Genomic DNA, 25,233 nt, shown 5'->3' with positions numbered 1-25,233 from the left:
TAGATTTATCATCTACATAATGGTTGAACTCTCCCATCTTTAATACAAAATCTTGGTGAAAAATTAATGCAACACTGGATGGAAATAAATAATGTGACATTTCAGAAGCTTATTGAAACAATGCCACAGCAAATGTGCGTTATAATCAAAGTCAAAGCGGTCCAACGAAATATTAGTGTGTGTGACCTGTTTTATTTTTAGATTTGGTGGTGCTTTTTTGGGGGTCAGGAAGTTTATTTCTGTGCTAAAGGACATTTTCTGGGTCCTTGTAAGGTCATGTCCCAGCGTCTGAGTAAGATTTATGTCCAGACATTGGCTACACTTTTAGTTTCTTCTTTTTTGAGTTAATCAGAGGTGGACTTGCTAGTATCCTGTTGCATAAACCCAAGTGTGTTGAGTCATGAACTGATCGTAGATGGCTAGACTTTCTTAGACTTACTTTATTGTCATTGCACAAAACCACAACAGTAATTTTGGCAATAAAATGTTGATTCTTGGCTCCACAGTACACAGAAAAATACTGAAAACCTGTAAATACACTAAAAAAATGTTACTGGTGCAGTTGTGAGTTGTTGTTCAGGTTCTGAAAAATCCCCTCATTCCCAGACTATTCCTCTACCACCACTGTGTTTGACTGCTGGTATGATTCTCTTTTCCTGATCTGATAGTGTATTTTAACGTCAGATGTAAAGGGGCATAAAAAAAGTTCCACTTTTGTCTCACCAGTCCCCAAATTAGAGTGTACAAAAGTGTGGAAAAGTATAACATTTGTAACAAATATCTGAATTTCTTTAAAGGGGCAATATTATGCGTTTTTCAGACACAGAGTCCCATTTTATAGCTTAATCAAATAACTATTTTATCTTAAGTTAGCATATATATCAAATATAACTCGAGATAAATTTGACATCCTAATTTAACACCTTGAAATTGGGCTTCTCTCTCTTTAAAAACTCCTGCTCTTTCTGAAACTCTGCCTTCAGGAAGTCATCTCAACATGGCTCCTCTATTAACCCTTTAACAATGTTTTCACCAGTATTTTGTTGAGAAGTAGCGTGGATAATGACCTCAGCAGATCCACAGTTCCAAAAGGTGTTTGCTAATTGCTGCTGGCTAGTCTGAAGGAGCAGAGTGGGGGAGTAGTAGGGTATGGGTGCTCTGTGAGGCGGAAGCTTGGAAACTGCAGATGAAACTAGCTTCTTCAAGGCACCCAGTCATTTTGCACAGCTCCAAACGGTTGCTATGGACATGAAATGATTTCTCAAACATGCATGAAACAATCAAGGCAACACTCCAGGTATGCTTTTAACGATGGAATAACATTATGAGCTGATGTAAAGCTTGAAAAAGTTAATTTTACATTATACTGCCCCATTAAAAAGCTTGACCTAGATAACTTTCCCTTTTTGAATTAATTTCGAACAGATTTGTTAATGTTAACCATGCCTAAAGTGTAAAATGGAGCAGTTGTGTTGCAAATATCCAGTATAAAAACAATTAGACTTCATATGTTTATTTTTGAAATGTCTGCATTTTGGCCACTAATGATGGAAATATCTTTTTAAGTCATCTGGAGGATGTTTTGATTCCTAAAACTCCAAACATGGTGTAAACGGTCAGCGGTCCGAGTCACTTGAAGAGGAATCTTGGCCAGGAGTTTAGACTGAAAGGGTTTTCAAAATTCCTTCGTTGACCTTTCCTTTCAAGAAGTCGTGCTTGTAACCTCCTGATCTGTTGGTCAGACGGGGAAAAAAGGTTTTAAAAAAAAGATGAAATCAATGACATCTGAGTTCAACACAGATGGGTTTCTGTAGATTCTCGGTGCTGACCTCTGCCACATCCTCGGTGCTCACCAACATCTCCTGGTTCACAGTGCTCCTGGTGCTCTTGTGTCTCTCCTGCAGCCTCTTAACACGAGTACGGATGTTTCGCTCCAGCTCCCGAGCTGATCTGAAAGAGCTGGCAAGAAAGGTCAAAACTGGTCATCAGAAGAGAGTATTTTAATGCTTCAGAGGTTTTGCACTATAGGTGGAGAACAGCAGAGTGAAACTGTGACTGATTCTTTCACAGAAAACAGGAAAAAACAGCCGATTTTCAGAGAAGTAGGCCTAGTCCACAAGTATCTGGGAAAACAAATGCATTTTTAAGCATTATGGCATTTCATCCACATGAAAACTCTGCTTAATATCACTAAAAACAATGTAAAAAATTTAACTCAATTTACAATAAGATATAGTAAAGCCATTTTAAATGGTTAATATGATGGAGGATGAATGGGTGTTGATTGTAGAGGCTGTTTTTGGTGGATACTGTATTTTCCGGACTATAGAGCTCACCATATTATAAGCCGCACCTACAAATAATAATAATAAAAAAAAAAACAAAACAAAAAAAAAAACTGGAAACGTACATATATAAGCCACACCGGGCTGTAAGCCGCTGGTATCTCTGCCGCTCTCGGTTTTCTGCAGCAGAGGGCAGCGTTCTAATAAATCTGCTGGATTTATTAAGGACGCTGCCCTCCGTCTCCAAAGCCGAACAATGGTTTCGTTCACGCCAAGCTTTCGTACTGCCAGATCGATAGCCCTCAACTTAAAAGCTGCATCATATCAGTTTGAAGAAATTTCTCCGTCGTGCCTGCTGCTAGCATGTGCTTGTTCTAAATGAAAATTAGCACTTTCTTTGATTTCCAATTTTGACTTCCAATGATTCACTTATTGCTAAAGAGCCCCCTGGTGGTTGAAGAAAAATCCACAGAAAAGCCGCACCGGAATATAAGCCGCCTGATTCAAAGGGTAGGAAAAAAGTAGCGGCTTATAGTCCGAAAAATAAGGTATATGTTTGACAGAAACGGCTTTGGTGTGTCATCTCTCTCTTGTGGAAGAAATTGTTGTTTTTTATTGTTTGTTTTATTTCATTTTTTTGTTTTTGTTTCTCTAAATACATGAAATACAGAATAATGTGTAAAGTAATACATAAAAGAAAGGGTGCAGCATCAAATAAGTTTATATTTCTGCCTACCATCTTTTCAAACACATCATTATCCAAATATATAGTATCTGAATTATGACTATATTTGGAATAAACTAATATAAAACCAATTATTTATAAAAACTCCGACCAAAGTGGAGATTTGAGAAAACTCTGTATTTGTGTTTGCAATAAATCCACTTGCTTGCTTTGACATGATTTCCAATCAAAATCATATTGTGTTTTAATTTTCTATATATTGTAACACATTATAAAAGCAGTTCAATCTGTGTATCTGTCCGCACAAATGAATTTCCTGGCGCCATGTTTAATTCCTAACAGGAAGTCGTGGTTGTTTTGAAGCAATCTGATTGGCTGACGGAGGTTTTAGCTTTGCACCACACTGCCCCCTATGGGTTTGCCTAAAACAACACCCAGGGACACATTTGGATGATAACTTTTCTGAAACAAATCCTGTTTGGTACAGTATTATTTTTCAACAATTCTAACCAATGAACAACTTCTTTATGAAGAGTCCTAATGTCCTAAAACATGTGCAGTACAGTGATCAGCACAGTGACACTAAATTATGACTTCCTGAAGAACATTCTGATTTAATACTAACCCACACTCCTGGCTCCTACCCTAATATCTCTGTATCTCTTAGGGATCTGTGCTACTTTTCTCCACTTTACCTGTCCTCTTCCCTCTCTGTGGACATGCACAACATCGGCTCCTGTGAAGGTCCCCCTAGATGCCAGTTTGAATCCACTTCCTGTAAGATAGCAAGAAGCTCTTTGTGTCTCACAGCACATTATTTTGATCGCATAAAAGAGCTATTGCAGGACACCCTGCAAAGTTGCAGCCTGAAAGCAACAACATGACAAACTTACTGCGATAAATAATCCAAATTAATTTCTGTCTTTTTAATTCTCAATTTTTTTAGGTGTGTTTGAATATTTGCCAAATAAGAAGAGTTAATTTTCTGCAGTGAGCACTGAAATATGGTTGAAAACCATCCAACTACAGTGTTGTGAAAAGGCTACACCCTCTTACTGATTTCTTTCTTCAAGTTTATAGGTTTCTCATCAAATGCATTTTGCTATCACACCTGAGCAAATACAAGGTGCAGTTTTCTGCTTTTTTTGAAGACCAACTTCAATTTTCTAAGTTAAATCCAGTCCTTTAGGATAAGAAAATTACTCTAACAGAACCTGTCTGACAACATGAAGTAGGTCCAAAGATCTCATCATGCCCAAATCTGCAGAAATTCACAGACATATATCAGTTTAGAAAGGATTACCAAAGATTACAGGGTCTCCTGTAGCTGTCTGTGTTACAGTGGCTGTGGAGATACTTGAGTCTGAAAATACAGTTTAGTTATAGAAGAGTCTAAATTATTCCAAAACTGCATCAACAATTCATCCAGGCAGTCAGAAAATGACCCAGAACAGAATCTAAAAATGGTTTTAAATTCCAAAATGTTAAAACATGGTGGTAATAGTGTGATATTGTAGTGCTACTTTGCTTTTTCCAGACCAGGAAAACTTAGAAGTAGCCTATAGAAGCATGAATTCTGCTCTCTAGTTTGTGACAACAACAGGGTAGTTCCTGGCTAACTTCACTCTGAACTATAGAAACCAAAAGGGTACATTGGTGAGAAAAAAATCCAGATTTTCCAAAAATTAAATCTTCAAAAACTGAACGTTTGATTAATCGGCCAGCCCTACTTTAGGGGGGTACCTCTTTTTTCACAGAGGGAGAGGTTGTTCCTTTCCCTTAATAGAGGAAATCATCTTTTGAAAATTGCATTTTGTATTTACAGAGATTATCTTTGTCTGATATTAAAATTTAAAAATGTAAGAAAAAATCTCTTTTAACTGCTAGAATGTCTCTGCATCCTTGCTGTGTCTGCATAGATTCTAGTTGGCTTACTGCTTTAAACATTCCCTGTGATATAGATGGACGACCAGCGCCCCCTGGTGGTTACCAAGTGAAAATAGAGTAGCTGTGTCCCACATATACCTGTCTCTTTTTCTGTATTGCTTTTCCTTTGGCTTGTTTACGGACCTTTAGAGAAGCTTCTCTGCAGCAGAGTCACAGAAAAAAGCAATATTTTAATGATTTTACTCAAGTTAAATGGTTTCTCTGTGAAATGTAAAAGTTAAAATATAATGTCTAAAGGACATGTGAGTGAGCAGGAGCTAAAAATCAGCCCACCTTTTCTCCTTCTCTCTCCGCGCAGCTTCTTCTGCCTTCTTCCCATACTTAGAGCCGGAAACATGAAGCTCGGGAACGGCCTTGGTAGAAGAAGCTTTCCTGAAAAAACAAAACAAAATACTTTTACTTCCCATCACTCTTCAAAGCCTCTTCAGGTGAGAAAACAGCATTATTTCTACTTGACATTCTGCAGAGAATGTCACTGAAAAGAAGCGGCTAGGTATCTCCTTCCCACATGCATTCCTTCAGAATTACAGTTTTCTGCAGTAACAACAGATTCAGATGTTCCATGCTGTGACTGCATAACAAATAATACAAGTGCTGTGTTAGAAGGTAAGTACGTGGAAAGTTTAAATGATTTCTGGCTATTTGCTGAATATGTGGACTTGAGGACCTGCTGAACACAAAAAAGCTGGAACAAGATGTCTCCTTTTAGCTTAAGCATTTCAATCTGGGTGATTTGGGGGATTTCAAAACCTTGATTCTTTTTTTCCTCAGCCATTCTGTTGTAGATTTGCTACGATTTTGAAGATCACTTTTATGTCTGTAAACGTTTTGCTTTTGTTGTAGTTAATGTTCTATTCATATATCTCTTACTAGCTATGTTTTCACTTCAAATGTGTGCAAAACTTTGTAGATATTTCTCTAAAACAGGAGTGTCCATTTTTGTTTGGCCTTAGACCACAACTCAAGAATTGTTCAAATTTGGCAAACAAAATAGAAAATTGATGACCCTAAAAATTGGGAAATTGTCTGTTTTTCTTTTAACAAGGCAACAATTCAAGAGCACTTTTAATGTTTTGGATCCTTAGTGTTATACAGATTTTATAAAAATAGTTTATTGTTCCGCAGGTAAAGAAATCTTTTTTTTTGTACTTTCAATTTAACAAATCTTGTGGCCCACCAATAGTTTAAATTTGCTACTTTTGACTCTTAGAGCAATAGGTGTGGACACAGTTGGTCTAAAATCTTACAATCTTTTCTGCAGAGATAGATAGAAAGAATATTTCTTTCAGATAGAAAGATTTGTCTTTCTATCTGCAGAATAAAGCACCTCATAGTATTGTTGCACAGCAGAAATAATCCAAAACCCAAAGATGGACCATCATTGAGACCCAGTAAGTCAACTTAACCTGGACATAACCTTAAGATGCTCCATGCTGTGACTGCATAAAAAATAAAAAAGACATAACCGGGTTTACCCCATTGATGAAATATGACATTATAATACGTTTATGGGGTATAAATACATGTGTGACATACTGAATGTCCATTTACTTCCTATCTGACCCCATTCGTACACTTCAACACACCTTTTGGCCAAAGGACAAAGCAGAGATGGTATCAAAGATATCTCTGCTTTTTCCAGCAACATCAACTCGTTTTTGAGCTCCCTGAACCTCAGCAGCCCGTCCTCGTCTGCTGATCCCTCCATGCTGGAATCCAGCGGCTTCACCAGCTGGAGCTGGTTCTCAGCTGGCAAAGAAACAAACATGGCGGCTATGAGTGTGTTCTCGGAGCACAAGATGGCTGCAACAGTTCAAAACACTTCTAGTGACAGCAGGGAACAACACAACAGGCAGGTTATACTGAATTAGGGTTGCAGACAATTAATGGTTTATTAGATTAAAATTAGTTCCAATCGATTAACTAAAAACTGTATAGACCTTCTTCTATTGTTGTAGTTTGGCCTCCATCCAGCAGAGGGCCCCGCTGGCCATCCTGAAGCGGGGCCAGCTGATGCATGACCCCACCCGTCCATCTTTCTAGAGGGTTTATCAACATATGACCAATTGGTGGTCGCAATTTGTCTGGAAGTACACGGCCCTTACCTGGAGGAACTGAACTTCCGTTAACATTGCTAACACACTGCAGTCATTGAGGTTTCAAGGAAAATAACAAGAAATCATGGTCCAACATTGTCAGTGGCAAACATGCAATCCCGACAGGCGTTACCCAGAGCGTGTAGAGGGCGGAATACAATTTATTACATTTTCAAAACCCAAACAGAGTCTGGAATAATGCCAGAGATGGATCAAGGCATGCATCCGACCTCATGTCCAGTTGAATGAAACTGTAACCGACAGCAACTTTCACATGTTCGTCTGTATGAAGTAAACTGGTTGTAAACATTCCTTTTTTGTCATAACGACACCTATTGATAGTCAAATCAAAGCTCAATAAGTGAGCTTTGATAACATAAAATCAAGTTATGCTTGATTTTATGTGTGTAAATTCCAATGGTTGTTCTATGGCAACGTGAACATGTGCCGCAGTAACTACGGTATTTACATTTACAGCACCTTTTTTATGCTAATATCTACTTTTAAGCATTTTCCCAAAGGCAGATTTTCACAAGCTGGTATTATTTAAGTCATAGCTCACCTACTTTGCACATACAAAATGCATCTAACACAGCTTTCACACTCATATCCAATGATACTTTGTGCTTCTCCTTCTTCTTCTGCTGTGAAAGACTTGGGCTTTAATTTTGATTTCTCAGTTGTTTTCCACAAATAGTCTCACAGACCTGATGTAGGACTCCTTGGAGAATTTTCTTTTTAAATTCAGCATATTATGATAAATATAAGATTTTGTTATGGAAAGGTTATTGACACAAGAAGAAGAAAATGGCCGCTCATCAGTCTTTGATAATATCCAATTACTTTAGATTAACTCGTTAATGATAACTTGCATTCCTATATTGAATAAATGCTTCTTTAAATCACCGAAACGGGGTTTGTGACACCAAAAAAAGGTTGAAGAGTGTGTAAATAAAAGCTGCAATGTTTATAGACCGACACTGTGAGGATGCAACAATTAATAAAAAGAGCTTTCTCTCTGAAGACCGGAGCTCTGCCTCCGTTAATAACCTTGTAAACGGGGAGAGGAATGATCAGATCAGGACTCTGGCTTTGCTCACTGTGCATCAGCTGCATCTCCTGTGGAGGGCTGTCTAGGGCTTCTGACGGTGATTACCTCCAGACAGCAGAGAGCTCCTGTTTAGAGCCCACTGGTAATCGATCATTTTCCACCCGGCTAAAAATATTACAAAGCTGGAAGCTGGAGCAGTGAGGAGAACAAAAAAAAAATAGGAGAGGGAGTGAGGCAAGTGGCATGAGCTGTCTCCAAGGGAACACAAGTCACGCCAGCGAAGTGGTATCAGGGCAAGGAGCTATTTTTGTTTCCAGTCGTCCTATCTTTGACAAAGAGCAGATGGTTAGGAAGAATGAGGGCCTTTAAGGTGCCTTTGATTCACCTGCAAGGCTCCTCCTCTCGCTGACTTCCCTCTCTGCCAGAACGGTCCTCAGGTGCTGCAAGATGGCATAGCATCCCTGCTGCAAAACCTCTTTTGGAGGAAAATGAATGGGGCAGTCCCTAAGGCTCAGGCCTCTCAGTGTAATGACATTGCCTACAAAACAAAGGGAAAGGATGTTTGCTGTAGCAACTTTCAGTGGTATAACAAGACAGGTGTTAGAGCTGGACGACACGGCTTAAAAATAAAATCTAAAAATGTTTTCAGATCAGATCCAAGGGTTTCTTGTCAGGTTTTATTTTACTCAATTTGTTTTTTATCTGAAAAATAACTTACAAACAGGAAATACTTTTGAAAAAAGGCTTTTATTTATATTTTTATTTATCTTTATATGGTTTGAAAATACTAAGAATTTGTTTTAAATTCTTAGTATAGCTTAAAAACAAAACAATTTTTTTCTGTTTTAAGTCAAATTTTTTATTTTTTCTCTGAAAAAGGACTAATAAACAAAATATATTTTTCAAAAAGTGGCTTTTTCAATCTGCATATGGATTAAAATCAAAATCTCATTTATTTTTCATACCAGATTCGATTTGTGATTTTAATTGATTTCTTTTTCTAAAAAAGAAATTACCAAATATATATATATATTCCAAATATGGCTTTCATTTCAGTCATCCCTTTTCTGAGTTGTACAACGGAGAAGCAGGGCCAAGCTATAGAAATTTCTTGTTTAACTACAAAAATAACATTATTGTATCAGCAGAATAAAGACACAAATTTACCAGAAAAATTATTTAATTTTATGAGAAAAAGTTATTTTAATGAGAAATAAAAGCTTCTTGGAGTTATCAAGATCTGACATGAGCAGATCAGTCTGTGTGTTTTTCACTTGGTCAATCGTTTCAGTCCTGCTACTGATGATAACGTGATGCTCATGTGTTAAACCATTAAGTATTTCCTTATCTGTATAAGTGATACCAAAGTATAACTTCAAAAGATGCTCAACATTCCTCATTTTAATCTTTTGTTATTTTTCCTGTTGCCACTATCTGTTTACTGAATGTGACTGGTGTGTTTGAGACTAGAGCCAGTGATGAAACGAAGAAGAAACCTTGCGTCTCAAAGACTGAAACATTGCTCACTAATTCATGTGAGTGAACTGAGCTCACCGAGTTCTGCTGGAAGCTCCATGATGGGATTGGCCTCAAGTAGAAGATGTGTTAGACACCTGCATGATCAGAATGACAGTTTATGGGATGGCTGAAAGCACAATGACTCTCCTCTACACAACATAGTGACGTTCATTTGAGTTTATTTTTTAATCAAACTTCACTACATAGCTGGTGTCAAAAATAATTGTCAAGCTGTAAGTAATTATGTTTGGATCTCAAGAGGAACAATCTAGAATCAGCACACAACTTCAGTAATTACAGCTAGAAATTAGTGATTAGGTCTGAAATCTGGGTGTGGTGACAGACTCAGACATCAACCTTCAAAAACACATAAAGATAGTTACAAAGTCAGCCTTTTATCACCTGAAGAACATTTTCTTATGACTTATGACCCCACAATTCTATGCAAAAAGAGAAATTCATCCATTTATACTGTTTTTATAGGTCTGAATAACAAAATCAATCCTCCAACTGCAGCTGATCCAGAATGCTGCTGCTGGCATTCTGACTAAAACCAGGAAGATAGAGCTCATCACTCCAGTTTAAAGTTGTTGTTTCAAACACTCAGGTCTTCTGGTTCTGATCTACTCTGCACCAGAACCAGAACCAAACATGGAGAAGACGTATTCATTTTTATGTTATTCTAATCTGGAACAAACTTCCAAACAATAGCAAAACAATGTAACACTGAGTTAATTTAAATTTAGGCTAAAACTCAGCTGTTTAGAGTTGCCTTTTATTAATAATAAATGGAACACTGATCAACATATTTGATGCATGTCTTCTTGATGATGGGATTTGTCAATATGTAATGTTTATTGCTTTTTTCTGTATTATGTTTTAATAGTTTAAACCACTTTGTACTGCCTTGTTGTACTGCCAATGTGCTTTAATTGACTTAATACAACTTCACAGATCACCAAATCATATCAGCAAGATGGACGACCTGACGTTTGAAAATTTCTAAATAAATGCGACAAATAGTCCGGTGCGACTTATTCAGTTCAATTCATGCAAAAATACTTTATTGATCCCAAAGGAAAATTAAATGTTTTAGTAACTCATATTAATTCAAAGAGCTGTAGCTGTCTGTATTACGGCAAATTTGAAGAAGCCTCTGACTAAAGGCACTCTGGAACATATGGTAGTAAATTAAACCTTTTAAATATGAAATTCAATAATAAAATGCCACTTTAAGGATGCATATAATTATGTCGCTCTATGTATTTCTGAAATAATTTTATATGTATTATGGGAGTCACCGGTTGTGGCTCTATTTTGGTGAGGTTGCAAGCTGAAAAGCCTGTGGATTAAACAACATAGAAATGCAGTGATTTCTAAAAAGAAAAACTTTGATTTTAATTGTGATCCCCAACCTACACAATAGAAATGTAGAGCTTCTCTATTGATAAATGGGAGAACTAACTTACTTTCTGATGGGCAAGGGTTATAAGGCGACCAGATGTAGTGCAGTGCATTGACACTTTTGCAAAAGATTGGCCTATTTAAATACAGTAAATGCAATAGGACCTGACCTGTGTGAGCCAATTTCAGCAGGAAGGGACGTAATGAGGTTCTTTCTGAGGTCCAGCCACTCCAGTTGGGGCAAACTGGAGAACAATGATCCAGAAATGCTGGAAATCAGGTTTTCTTGCAGGCAGAGACGCTGAGGAACAACGGGAATCCTGTTTAATAAAGAGACAACGTGAAGCCGAGCATGCACCTGCTGCTGCTGTGTACTGGACTGACCGTGAGCAGGCTGTTATTCAGCACACTGTCAGGAACATGAGTGAGATTAGATCCCTTCAGGCAGAGCGCGTCTGTGGGAGTGGGCTCATCCTCTGGCTCGGTCTTCTCAGGCAGGCTGAATTTCCTCTCTAAGTTCACCTCAGTGTCTCCGAAGACAAAGCGTCCCTGTGTGTCTTTGTCAAAGACACCCATTGAAGAAGTCCAGTTGAGGTCATTCTGGACCAACCCGGTTTCGAACATCATTTTTTCTTGCGGCATTTAACCCATGAGTAGTGATTTTACGTAAGAAGCTAACTGTTTCCTCTTTAGCTAAAACTGGACAACTACCGGCTGAATAAATGTCAGAAAGCGTCCCTGCTTTCCCAGTTACTGGACTCCAACGACATTAAAAAAAAAAACTCTAAATACTTTTAAACCAAAACGTTTTGTACGCATTTTAAAAGTAAGCTAACTTTTGACGGCGTCTCCCAAAGATTCAAACTGTAACCATAGCAACAAGAGCAACAACAACGGCAGCCACTGTGAGTTCTATGGAGGGCCAACAGGGCCAAATAAAATACCGCGAAAACATAACATCTTACCAAGTATTTTTGGTCTAGTTTCTAACGCATATATCTTAATACACTTGAAATAAGACAAAATTAACTTACAAATAACCTTTCAGCAAACTGTAAGAGCTTGTTTTAAGTAAACAATTTCTTAAAATTGGTAAAGAAGTAAATCTTCCATTGGCAGTTTTGACTTGTAAAATAAGTGAAATAATCTGTCAATGGAAATAGTACTTTTTCATCAATATTAAGGATTTACTTGCATAAAATAAGCTCCTATATCTTGCTGAAAGGTTACATTCAAGAAGAAAGTAACCTTTTCTGATCCTCATTGTTTTTGGGTTAAAAAATGTTTAAAGTTGACAGGAAATTTGGAAATATCACTTAATAATTACATGTTCTTGGAAGACTGGAAGATTAATACCTAAACACCAACTATAAAGCCTTTGAAAAAAAGCAATCATTTAAAAAAAAAACTAAAATAAATAAATAATGCTTAGCCTGTTGGGTGCGCAAGTAAAGCCTGGTGGCCTGCCAGGCTTACAGTACACTGGGGAAATCCTGCAATTGAAATGTTAATTGTTCTACTCGTATTTATTTATTTAATAATTTGTATTAATATTAATTTGCTACTGCTACATTTATACTGCTTAACAACTGTATTTAAATGATCACATATTTAACTACTGCACTTTTAGTTCTTGAAGGTTCCAATCGACATTTCTAAATGAAAACCCCATTTAAATCCCCCAGGTTACCACATTATAGTTTGAATAAATAGAAAAAAATAAAACTTATGCAGTTCAAATGTCCTCTAAAATGGAATGTGACATTATTAGGAGAGCAACAACATCAACAAATAAACCCAAAGTCTAAATTAATAACCTTCTGGTCTTTTTTTCAGTACTCCGGCTCCACCCATCCATATTCTAATCGGATTGTCAAATATTAATTCACTGCTCTGATGAAGGCCAGCAGCAGTTTAACACCTTACATCGCGGTAAAGCCAACCTCTGCACTCTGTCTTTTTTCCTAGGGATACAGAGGCTACACACGGCTTTAAACAGAGGGTCGTTTTATGTGCTACGTGTGGCAGGCACACCGACTTCTCATGGGTGCATTCCTTCACAGTCAGCCGGTGGAATAAACTGCCGTAAATAGCAACAGTCCGGCATGGAAGGAGCTTAACTTGAGAGGCTGAGATCAGGGACAGTGGGAACAAAAGAACAAACCATGATTTGACTCCGTTAATAGAAATGAAATATTAACCAGTCCACCATATTGTGAGTGGCAGGTTTGCATTTGAAAGAAAAAACAAACAAACAAACTGGATTTTCTAAATATAAGAAACACCAAATTTGATCATAAACTAATTAAAATTATTCGTTTTATGCAAAGTAATATATATTCACTATTGTATCTGAACTAATGATCAATGGGACAAAAATGTACAAAATCTATAAATCAAAACTAACCAACTTAACTGTGATTCATTAAATGTATCAAATGTGGCTTTTGAAATTATGCCAAACCACTTATCTGAATTAGATTTTGGTAATAATAATAATAACGACAATGAATGTCTTTATTAAGTGGGCGTCCCCTTTTGTTGGAGCTGAATCTGCCTAGAGTAGCACTCTGGCGTGTGAATGGTGCACACCCGGTAACTAAACCAGCAGTGGCAAATGATGGTCAAGGTAACCAGAATAGTAACATGTAACTTCCGGTTATCTTTAAATAAAGGACTTGGTTGCTCACAAAGTTAATAATAACAATAATAATAATAATAATAATAATAATAATAATAATGACAAGTGCAATACATTGAAATTGTAAATAATGAAAAATTTAAACCGTTTAAATAAATAAACAATATACTAAAGCTATGCTAAAAATAAATAAACTAATGAAAAGAATGTGTGCTTACGTTTTAAATAAGTTCAACACCATCAAATAAATAAGCTTAAAAACAAGTTATATTTGTTCCAAAAGAAGGAAAAAAACCTTTTTAAATAAAGCCAATATTATATTAACAATGATATCAACAATGGTAAGTGCAATGCAATCAAATTGTAGTTTTGAAGTTGCCCTCCACTAACAATAAATGGATATTAATAAAATAAAAATAGTTAACAAAAAATATAATTATAGCAAAATTTATTGAAATTTGAATGTAATACAATTATACAAAATTATAGCAGTAGTAGCAATAATATCAATCATAATAATCATTGTAATGAAATTTCAGTGATGAGCGCAACACTTTAAAATAAATAAAATAATAGTAATATTTGAATGATATTGCTACTACAATACCTGTCCTAGAAATAATCATACTAAATTAGATATAAAAAATTATATAGTAATAAACCGTAACAAAAGGCACTTTGTTTATTTCCTTGTAAATATACACAATAATCTATCTTTATAAGCGTTGTTTTCCAAGTAAAAATGTCTAAAAGCGTCCCTGTCGCAGCGACTTTTATTTTCTTAAGCAAATTGTCTCTGCTTCCGGTCTTTATTTGCAGCTTAACGCAGCTTCCACTCGCGGCAGCAACGATGAGCTGGAAGCGTATTGGTCTGTCTGCGGAAGACAGCTGAGCGCTACAAACATCGAGTCACTGTTTGAACATCCAGCTCCAACTTACAGAACACTGTCAGATCCCAACACATCCACAAAACCCGCTCGCTTCACTTCCCGTCATCTCATCCGAAATCACTTTCACCATCCTCATCCTCATTTACTCGCGCTGCTTCAGATTATCGGCTGAAAAAACAGGGGAACACGGACAGATAAAAAGAAAACATCCCCCAAACCAAACGGAGTCTGGTGAAATGCGCGGCTGCCTGTTTTTTAAGGAGGAGGGTGTCCAACGCTGAGCTGTAGTTTCTCTCCAAGAGGCGAGGAATGCAATCTGAGCATCAATGTTTCACTGGGGCAAGTGGAAGAAGAGGATGGGAGCCAACAGTTCTTCAAAGAGACCAGTGTTCGACGAGAAGGAAGATGGTAAGCGCTGGGGAAAGTCAAAACATTGATTAAGTTGAAGGAGTCATTTACATAATTAACTGAAAAATGCATTTAAAGCCCAAACTGCGCTGTGAGTAAGTGTTAAAAACTGAGCACATTTGCTGTTGGACTTTTTTCTGTGTCTTGGTAAAATTGTTGTCCTGCTTCCTTTTATATTCCTACCAGTTATATAACCCATTTTAGACGGGAAGTAACATTACTTTTCTAGTTTGATCACTTTGTGAGAATAGAAAGTTTCTTAAAGCGTCGTTCTCATGCAGCTTTTCCAATCACAGAAGACACTAAGCAAATCAATTAGGCCAGAATAAGACTCCTGATGTTGGATAAAATTAAGTAAAACAGCGGTTTGAGTGTATGAGCATGAAATGGTAAACATGTACCAAGATCTAAGTGCTTCTTTTAACCAACAAAGGTAATTATTATTATTATTAATAATCCTTTATTTGTACATGATTAATCTCAGTCACAAGATTAACCTGTTACATACATCACAACAAATAGCATAAAAATAATCTGAGATTTTAATCAGCAGAGGTTGGATTGGCGTTTTTAAATGAGCAGCACCAGAATCCCTGACCTAACTTAAAGATGCACCAATCAGGCTTTTTGTTTCCGGCACCGATTTCTGTTTTTCTCTGTGGTCTGACCTGCAGATTCAAATAGTGAACAATTCTGATTTGGAAAGAATAAAAGTGCTAAGAGATGGAGGGAGACAGAAGCCATTGGAAAAGGAGGAAATTACATGAACCTGTCTTATGCATCCAAGCTTATGTCACTATTTAACTCTAAGAAGTTCAAGTATAAATCCAAAATTCGCTCGATAATTATGTTGTTGTTTCTTTGTTTTGTATTTACTGTTTATCCTGATTGGATTTATAGTATTTGTGTGTAATTTTAACCTTCTTTTATATAACCTCTGTTTGTTTTAACAAGACAAATCTCTCATTGTCCAGAGATGACTGATGAAAAATAACTTGGCTAATTCTAGAGCATTTACAGAAATGTTAATTGGTGAGCATTGTCCCTCCCAAATACATTTTCATTTTAATTTCCAATGTACCTCGACCAAACCACCAGCAGTACATTTTTTTTATCTTTACTTTTTTGGAGTCAAAAATGTTGGCTTTTAAGTTTGTTTGTGTTATAGAAATCCTCAAGAGATAACTGGAAATTGGTTTCAGTTCAATAAAAGCCAAATCAATACATCTCTTGCTTTAAAAAAATAATGAAAAGTTAATAAAACTTATTTTAAATTTATTTTAAAGATTAATGCTTTGCTACCTAGACTCCAAACTACTACCTCTGTCAAGCAACATGTTGGACAATTTCTTCAGTTAATAGTCAACATTTGTTGCATTTAATTGTAAAATAAAACCAATATTTGCACAAATCAGATTGGTACTTAAAGAAGCCTCTAATTTATTTGTTGGCCAGTAAAGGCAGATCAGGGCATCTTTAAAATGGTCCAATGTGGTATAACGTAAAACTGGCTTTTGTTTTTAGCTTCAAATCATGTTATAATGCTATTCTCTGGAGTGTTGTTTTGATTCTTTTATGAATGTTTGAGAAACCATTTAATGTCTGGTGGCAACCATAATGTTTCGTCTCACAAAGCTCCACCTTGGAGTTTCTGCCGCACAGAGCATCATCCGTCTCCCACTCAGCTCCTCCAGACTAGTGGCAGCAGCAGTTAGCAAACACCTGGTGGAACTGCTGCATGTCTGCTGAGCTCATCATATGATCTACAACGCTCTTAAGAATGATTGTAAATGGCATTGTTGTGCATGGTTTTGGAAAGAGGAGGCGCTTCTTAAAGAGACAAAGGCCAAATTCAAGGCGTCAGATATGGCAATGGTGCTAAGTCAAATTTGTTTTAAGCTACTGTATGTTTTATATTTACTACATTTTCATAACAATAAAAGGTAGACCTGGGCAATATGGCTTAAAAAATAAAATCCAAAAATTTCTTGTAAAAAATGATGAATGACAGTAAATATTTTCCAAAACTTGCTTTTATTTCAATCATCCCTACTCGGTGTCTACTGGAATTCAAAGTCCAAGACTTTGGAAAACAAGATGGCGGCTCTGGGTGGGCTGACAACACTCTTAACTTTGGAAACACAAGGAAAGCATTGGTGAAAAAAAATCCAGATTTTCCAAAAATCAACTCTTCAAAAACAAAAATAACAAAAAAGAAACATTGATTGGTTAATAATCGTCCAGACCTAGCAGAAGGTAACAGAGTTATATTGTCCCAGAAAGGATTACAATAGACGACAATATTGTAATTTAACAATAATATATGTTAAAATATAACAATAATCATTCAGCTTAGACAGGGAAAACAGGCAAAAGCGCCAGGCACGACTTTTGTAAAAAAGCAGAGAAAAACAGAGCACAAACTACTTCATACTGGGCATCAAATAGGCCTGTATTGATACAAATTTTGCTGGATGATAAATTGCCCCACTAATTATTGTGATAAATGTTAATATTGTTGTTTGAAACCATTTTCAAGTAATGCCTAATTAAGGGCATCAAAATGCACCCCAAACACTGAAACTGGAAGATATTTTAACAATCTAAAATAATAACAACCAACCGAAACAAAAAACAAAGTGGATTATAAAGTCTATAAACAAAAATATGAATCATCAAAATGTGAATTATCAAGCTCATTTTAATTTACCGTGTGATTAATTGATTCATTTCTTGTTGCGACAGGCTCAGCTGTGCACCCAATAAGCTCAACTTTGCTCTATCTCTGAGATGAACAACAAAAAAAGAAAAGCCATGGCTGCAGAGGCAAAAACTCGGATAAATGAGGTCGTATAGCAGCAGGGATCCGGTCATATGTTTGTGTCTCTGTGCACCCTCGTGCAAGGATAACCCAATTAGGTCTACAGCAGTTCTGTCAGCGGCCTTGAAGGGAAATTGTCCAGCTCCACGGGTCAGGCAGGCTGCTGTCAAGGCAAGTAGACGTAGAGAGAGCAGAGAGGGGAGGCAGGAAGGAGTGGCCCTCCAGCTTTAAGTGCTCTCCTCCATGCAGCAGCTGATCAAAGCTGAATCTGAGATCTTTATGGTGTCGTTGATTCTGGATGATTAGAGGGGCAACATTATGTATTTTCCCATCACATAGTGCCATTTTACACCAAAATCACGTAACTTCAATTTCTATAAAAATGCAGCATATATCAAATATGACTTAAAGAGGCAAGATTATGTAAAATCAACTTTTTTGAGCTTTACATCATGTTGTTATGTTATTCCATAATCAAAAACATACCTGGAGTGTTGCCTTGATTCTTTCATGCATGTTTTTTTTTTTTTTACCCCTCCAGGGGGTATTTTTGTGGGCTCTAGTGTCCCTTATATGATAGTGGGCTGACAGGAAACGGGGAAGGAGAGGGGGGAAGACATGCGGCAAATGTCGTCGGGTCCGGGAGTCGAACCCGCGACGGCCGCGTCGAGGACTCAAGGCCTCCAAATACGGGTCGCGCTAACTGCTACGCCACCACGGCACGCCCCTTTCATGCATGTTTGAGAAATCTGTCCAAAACGTCGGGTAGGACCTAGGTCCGCCTTCAAGCTGCAGTTTTGAAGCTTCAGAGCTTCCACCTCACAGAGCACTCCTACCCTGCGACTTCCCCACTCAGTTCCTTCAGACTAGCCAGCAGCAATTAGCAAACACCTGGTGGAACTGCACATCTGCTGAGCTCATCATAGGAGTTACTTCTCATTACATCGCAGGTAAAAATGTTGCTGAAGGGTTTGTAGTGGATCCATGTTATGATAACTTCCTGAAGGTGGAGTTTCAGAAACAGAGGGAGCTTTTAAAGAAACAGAGGCCCAATTTCAAGGCATTAAATTATGAAGTCAAATTTCTTTCAAGTCGTATTAAATATATACAGCCTTTTTACAACAACTAGAGTTAACATAGTTACTTGATTGTGATATAAAATTGCACTCTGTGCCTAGATAACACATAACACCTACCCCTTTAAAAGAAAATTCACTTTGTAATTTAATATCTTTAAATTGGGCTTCTGTCTTTTTAAAAACTCCTACTCTTTCTGAAACTCCCGCGTTCAGGAAGTAATCACAACATGGCACCACTATTAACATTTTAGCAACGTTTTTTTTTTTCTACCAGCGGTTCACTGAGAATTAGCTCAGATAATCAAGGCGATCACCTTGAGCACCAGGTGTTTGCTAATTACTGCAGCTCTGAGGAAGTGCTGCACTTTCATGGCGGGGCTAAGTCCAACCAGGCGTATTGCACACCTGAACGGTTCCCACGGAGATTAAATGGTTTCCCAAACATGCCTGAAAGAATTAAAGCAGCACACCAGGTATGTTTTTGACGAGTGAATGACATTATAACATGATGTAAAGCTCAGAAATCTCGAGGAAACAAGGAGGTTAGGTTTATTTTCAAACATTACTCAGGCTGGTGCCACTCATGAATCACAAGCTCCATTATTATCTTAATCACTGCTGTTGCTTTAATCACTATCATTATGCATACAGATTGAGCTTGGATCAGCTCCATGGTGCAAAAGTGCGTTTGATGTAATTATGCTGCTGGAATGGGGTCTACAGCGTGTGCAACAATGAAAACAGTCCCCTGCTCAGCCACTCTTTGAGTGGCTGTGTGTGAGAGTGATCACCTTGAGCACGGTTTACCGCCTCGCTTTGTTTTCACCCCGCTTGCTGTTCAAAGAGCTGCTTGGAGCTGATAAGAGCTGGAGCGAACCGGGCCGACTTACCCACGCTGGATGTCATGTCTCCTAGAAACAGCTTCCCCACCCGGCTGGCTGCCTGGCTTCTTGGCCCAGTGATATTTGGTCAGGTTGATGTCCGGGTCAGCTGCCAGGCACCTGCCTCCTCCTGGCTGATGGAGGTGATTAGTAGAGGAAAGGCGGCGGCACCGACCCAGCTCCAGGTTCTGGTTGTGTCTTGGCTGCCGTCCATCCCAGGCTCACTTGGACCCACGGTGCTGTGGGCTGGATTGGGTCCATGTTGTTGGGTTCTAATGATTGGAGAGATTCCAGTTGGAAGATTGGAGCTCTGATTGGGAAATTAGGGTTTGATCACATGATCAGAAAAACTATTTCTGTTCATCCAACCATCCATCTACAAATTTTCTGCCGTCCGTCCGTCCGTCCGTCCTTATGCTATTGTCTAACTGATTATGGTCCAGTTTGTTCATCTGACAAGAACAAAATGCTCGTGTCAGATTAACAAAATGAACTTTTAACTCAAGTAAAAAAGCTGTAAGTAATAATATGTTTCAGAATTCTGTTGTTATCTTTCATATCCTAACTTTGACCTCTGACCTGCCTGTTAGTGACCAGAATCCCACCTGTGGAGGAAGTGATAAACGTCTGGGGTTATGTGATATGACTGACCGGCAGCTGAGTTTTACTATTATCCTCCAGACTCATGACCAACGAAATACTCTCCTCCTGCCTTATTTGAAATAAGCCCACATGATGTGAATAAACAGCAGTTCTCAGCAGAGTGTGAAGAATCGACAAATGTCGACTTTAATTGAAAATGAGCTCAAACTTGTTATTTCTGATCCGAGGAAATTCTAAGTGTATGCTTGACGCCGGCGTTTGTGTGGTCTGTGTTTTCTATTATCTCTCTGTATCCATTTGATCATTTGTGTCGAGCCAAAGGCAAATTTGCACTTGTGTGGACAGTAAACTTCTCATTTCGTGTGTAGGCGTTTGATGGTGCGAGTGCCTGGATGTCTGAATGTGTGCCTTGCTGTTTCTTCCATCAGCGATTGAAAGTCTGAGCCTCTGAAAGCAGATTAGGTTGAGGATAAAGATAGATGCAGATATGGATGTCTGCTTACTGCTCAGGCACTCCCTTTCTTTCATCTTTGTCACTGTTTCTTGATTCAACGCAGCTTCCTGCCTGCTGACAGCTACAGAGCTGCTGTGACACAGGATGGAGGAAAACTGTCCTGGCAACATTTTGATCCCATGTTTTAGTATCTGGGCGATACCAACCGAGAATGACTCAGGGCAATTACATTTAACTGATCCAACCTCCTGATCCAACCACTATTGTTGATCCACTATCAGCAATTGTGACCACAATCAAGTCACAATTGCTGATTGTGATGTTCTGGTCACAATCAGCAATAAATCAATTAAACGCAGTAGGTAAATGTAGTTACATTTGCATGATTAATAATTTTTCTCTTTCTTTCTTTCTACCAAAAGCTGGATGTTAAAATTCTTGAGTCTGGTCCTTTGGTCTCAATTACCCATTTTTTTTAAAGGACAATTTTGTTTAAAGAGATTTCTGCTGTTTTGTTAATTTATTTTGAATATTTAAAATGTTTTCTAGTTACAACTTTAAATGTTCACTTGAATTTAAAGTTTATTGATCATTGAGAATGTGTTTTGTCATAATTATGCCATTACCGTTATAATGGTCTCAAAACAAAAATATTACTGTTTCTCGCAATAACTTCTGGGACAATTTATTGTCCAGAACTTTTTCATTAATTTTAACTTAAAACACGCTCCAATCTCTTGCTTGAATGCCACTTTTAAGCTAGTTTTGTTTAACTTCAAGCATACTAAGATATTTACACTAGAAACTACACCAAAAATACTTGGGCATACATACTGAAACCTGCAGGTATTTAAAAACGGCGCCAAAATACTTCCCCACTTCGAGTAAATCTGTAATTCTGCAATATCCGCTGTCAATGCAATCCTGTTTATGGAGGCAAAGAAAATCTACCTGCTGTCAATCAACAGAGAGATATACAGAGATATAACACTAAACCTTCAATAACAGAGTAATAGATTCTAAGAAAAAACGTAAACTCAGAGAACTGAAGCTTGGTTTTCTGCTGTAGCAGCTGTCCTGTTGGTTTCAGGACAGCTGACGGACTCATAGCCGGTCCGTCAGTCCATTCGGATTGACGGACCGGCTGTGAGTCTCATACTGTGTTGTTGTTTTTTTCCCTACTGCCTGACTGCACCTGCTGTTCCTGCTGACAGCACCCATTTTAACTTGTCACTACAATGGCTGTGTTCACCTGGAACAATGTTTTATAAACAAGTTTTTGTTTTTTTAATCTCCCGTGAGGTTCTCTTTTCTCTCCTTTGTTCGCTCTTCTTCAGTCCCGACCAAAGGTCCTACACCACTTCTTATGTTGTCTCATAAAAGCTTCGCCCGTAGCCACACGTGCCAGCTTTGTCCACCTCTGCAGGGTTATGTAACCCAGTTTGCTTCAGGCGGTGACAGCTGTAGCAGTGAAGGAGTCTTCAAAGTGATGAGCTCAGCGTGATACAGGTGATAGTTGGATAGTTGGTCGCTCTCGCTTGTTGAGATGTGCGTCCATTTAGAGCAAGGTTATTATCGTCGATGAAAACGAACGAGATAACAAAACTACAAATAAAAATAAGACTTTCCAAAATGGAAATCTACCTGAAACTTTAATGACTGCTCACAAAGATAACTAAAATTAACTGAATTTATAGAGAAAACGTATGTAGTTTTCGCTTGTGTCCCATCAGTATGCGGTCCAGTTCCCGGTTTTTGTGTTTTTTCTTGTCATGTCAGCAAAAATCAAGAAAAAGCATCACAGCCCAATTAATATGACTGTGTTTTAGGTAAAAGCAGTGTCTTGCAGTGGAATAATTACAGAAACCTTAAAGTTCACTTGAAAAGCTCACACAAGCCCTGCTTCCAGGTGAAGTTATTGTGTTTGCAAAATTTTTGAAAGTTGCTCTGCCATATATATACAGTATATTACACTTGTCTGGTATGTATAGTCGTTCATTTACGCTAAGTTAACAAATTTCCTTGAAAAGTGTGACAGTTTTTTGTGGATTTCTATTATTTGTTTCATGTCTTGCCCCTGGCATGAATCTGACTAAATCAGTAACTGAAATGAATAAAAACTAAACTGAAACAAAACATTTAAAAATATAAACTAGCAAACAATTGGTCAACATTTGAAAAACTTGCACAAGACCTGCTTTTCAGGCGTTATTGTGATCATTTGTCTGAGAGGTATGGTCATTTATTTGCACTAAATTAACAAATTTACTTAAAAATTGTGACAGTTTTCTGAGCTTTTGTTGCACAAAAACTATTTCTATAACTTGTTTTCTGCCTTGACTCTGGTATGTAACTGTTATTACAAAAAAGACTAAAACAATAACTGAAACTAATAAAAACTAAACTGAAATTAAACATTTAAAAAACTTAACTTGGTTAAAACTTGAAAAGCTTGAACAAGATCTGCTTTGCAGGTGATGTTTTTGCCTGGTGTGTATTATCAGTTATTTACACCAAATTAACAAATTCTCTTAAAAATTGTGACCGTTTTTACAATAGTTGCAAAAAAATCTATTTCTATAACTTACCTTCTGTCTTACCCCTGGTATGTAAGTCGCATTACAAAAACAAATACTAAAACTATAACTGAAACTAGCAGGAACAAAACTAAAACTAAACATTTTCAAAAAATGATTAAAACTAAAATAGAATTGAAAATTAAATCAGCAAAGCTATAAAAACTTTGGCGCAGAGAGGGGAATGCATTTCCTCTTTTGCTGTGTTGGACACTGCATTGACTCTTTTCTGACCTGTAGATAGAAAATAAAACTAAATCAAAGAACATGCTTTTCTTTGTGACTGGGAAAACAAAACCTTGCAGCAGTAGTTAGTTTGACATTCAGTTGATGGAGCAACATATCGCCTCTTCCAGCTCGACTTCCTCGGCTTCTTATTTGGAGGGAGTTCGTGACGGCAGTTTTCCTCAGCCCGGCTCCTGTGGGGGAACCTGAATGAGACTGTAAGTACATCTTCACTGCGCTCAGGCTCAGGCATCCCCGCAGCAAACGAGGAGGATCGCAGATTACAAAGACAGCCAAAGCCGTGCGACAGGCTGACTGATGGGAAACTCTCTGTAGTTTTTAATCCAGTTCATAAAGCTGCCTCTATGAGGAAGAGGAGGAGTGGGGAGGCCTCTGTGTGCTGGTGGTAGACAAAACCCTGGATTCCCCCACTTTAACACCCCACTAAGACATCATTTCCCATAGAAACCAATTAAAAGCTCTTGGCAGATAACCTCACTGTCTCTGCGTTGTTTTAATAGCAGAATTATTCCAGCGTGTTAGTAGAGAACAGCACTCTTCCCGTTTCTGCACAAAATCTTTTTTTAGTAAAAGGATTAATCCCCGTTAACTAAACTTCTTCTGTTATTGCTGCTCTGCCTCTTGAGTTTTTAATTTCTTCCCACTACAGATACAGTGCACAAATACACAAACTGTGTTCAAAGGACAGATGAAATATTTATCTTTTCTGGAGCTAATCCAGCAATTTCTGGAGCTAATTTCTGCGCAGCTTAATTCATCTTTCATGTTCACCATTCAGCCTCTAATATACATCTTGTGCTTCATGGAACGATTCAGATGAATGCAGAATGATGTGTTAGATTGGTCTAGACCACATATGTCAAACTCGAGGCCCGTGGGCCAAATTTGGCCCACCATTGCTTTTTATGTGCCCGTCTGAATTCTAGATTAAACACTAAGTGTGCTTAAATATTACTTAATCAATCAAATCAATTTGGTTTTTATCTGTTTACTGCCAAATTATATCAATCGGTCCCCCTAGTTTCTTGCAAATTATCATGGAAATTCATGGAAAATCAACAAATCCCCACACTTTTTTTAACTAATATTTGGGAGTTTATTGCAACTTTTTCTCAAAAACTTTCTTACTTGTACTAAATAGCAGTTTCAGCTTTACTTGATGCCAGATTTTAGTCCATAATCAATGCAGAGAGTAATAAAAAGTCGCATTTGCCAACATAAATAGGAGCAAATATTTCCAAATTAGTACCACAAACACTTTGATTTTTATTGCCAAAATCACAAAACAATTGTGAAATCCTGAAGGGACTGAAAAGATGTTCAATAATATTTCATTTTAAGAATTCATTGATATTTTAACATTTTCTGAACAGGTTTTATCAATACATTCTGTCACAACGGTCCCTTTAAGAGCATTCGTGATCTTGATTTGGCCCAAATCAAAAATGAGGTTGACCCCCCTGGTCTAGCACTAGGACTACCAAAGATTCCCAAAATGGGAATCTTCGTCCAGGTACCAGAGAGGGGCCAGTTTGGCCCTGTCCCTAGAGCTACCAGAGAGGGGCCAGTTTGGCCCTCCGAGAGAGGGTGTGAAGAGGCGCCTTTGTTATGTAAATAAGGCCATTACTGACGCACCACAAGAGGGGGG

The 25,233-nt window shown here is 37.7% G+C and overlaps 2 protein-coding genes across 4 annotated transcripts in view; one reads left to right on the top strand and one right to left on the bottom strand.

Annotated features, from left to right (window-relative positions):
* Nucleotides 1-1,497: 1,497 nt before the first annotated feature.
* LOC114137457 (leucine-rich repeat-containing protein 27) lies at nucleotides 1,498-11,864 on the bottom strand. Its single transcript, XM_028006054.1, has 10 exons — nucleotides 11,371-11,864; nucleotides 11,157-11,287; nucleotides 9,619-9,677; nucleotides 8,450-8,602; nucleotides 6,504-6,666; nucleotides 5,191-5,289; nucleotides 4,996-5,056; nucleotides 3,666-3,745; nucleotides 1,830-1,959; nucleotides 1,498-1,731 (listed from the first exon to the last, which is right to left on the bottom strand). The coding sequence occupies exons 1-10, from the start codon at nucleotides 11,626-11,628 to the stop codon at nucleotides 1,630-1,632; spliced, it is 1,236 nt and encodes a 411-aa protein (XP_027861855.1). The 5' UTR covers nucleotides 11,629-11,864; the 3' UTR covers nucleotides 1,498-1,629.
* A 2,571-nt stretch (nucleotides 11,865-14,435) lies between these two features.
* The window catches only part of stk32c (serine/threonine kinase 32C), a 101,511-nt gene continuing 90,713 nt past the window's right edge, over nucleotides 14,436-25,233 (top strand). For all 3 annotated transcript variants that reach the window (XR_003594054.1, XR_003594056.1, XM_028006416.1), the window contains exon 1: nucleotides 14,436-14,925. Coding sequence is in view for 1 of the 3 variants with exons in the window: in XM_028006416.1 (XP_027862217.1) it covers nucleotides 14,844-14,925 (82 nt within the window). In the remaining 2 variants the exon portion in view is untranslated. The remainder of the gene's footprint in view (nucleotides 14,926-25,233) is intronic.

The sequence above is a fragment of the Xiphophorus couchianus genome, chromosome 22 (genome assembly GCF_001444195.1).
Source record: "Xiphophorus couchianus chromosome 22, X_couchianus-1.0, whole genome shotgun sequence".
Lineage (NCBI taxonomy): Eukaryota > Metazoa > Chordata > Actinopteri > Cyprinodontiformes > Poeciliidae > Xiphophorus > Xiphophorus couchianus.
This window is presented reverse-complemented; position numbering and strand designations above follow the sequence as displayed.

Coding starts and splice junctions, on each gene's coding strand:
- LOC114137457 (XM_028006054.1), bottom strand. CDS start 11,628: ATGCCGCAAGAAAAAATGATGTTCGAAACCGGGTTGGTCCAGAATGAC. Junction 3,746..4,995: donor CAATACAGAAAAAGAGACAG/GTATATGTGGGA, acceptor GCTATCTTACAG/GAAGTGGATTCAAACTGGCA. Junction 1,960..3,665: donor ACAGAGAGGGAAGAGGACAG/GTAAAGTGGAGA, acceptor CTTTCTTGCCAG/CTCTTTCAGATCAGCTCGGG.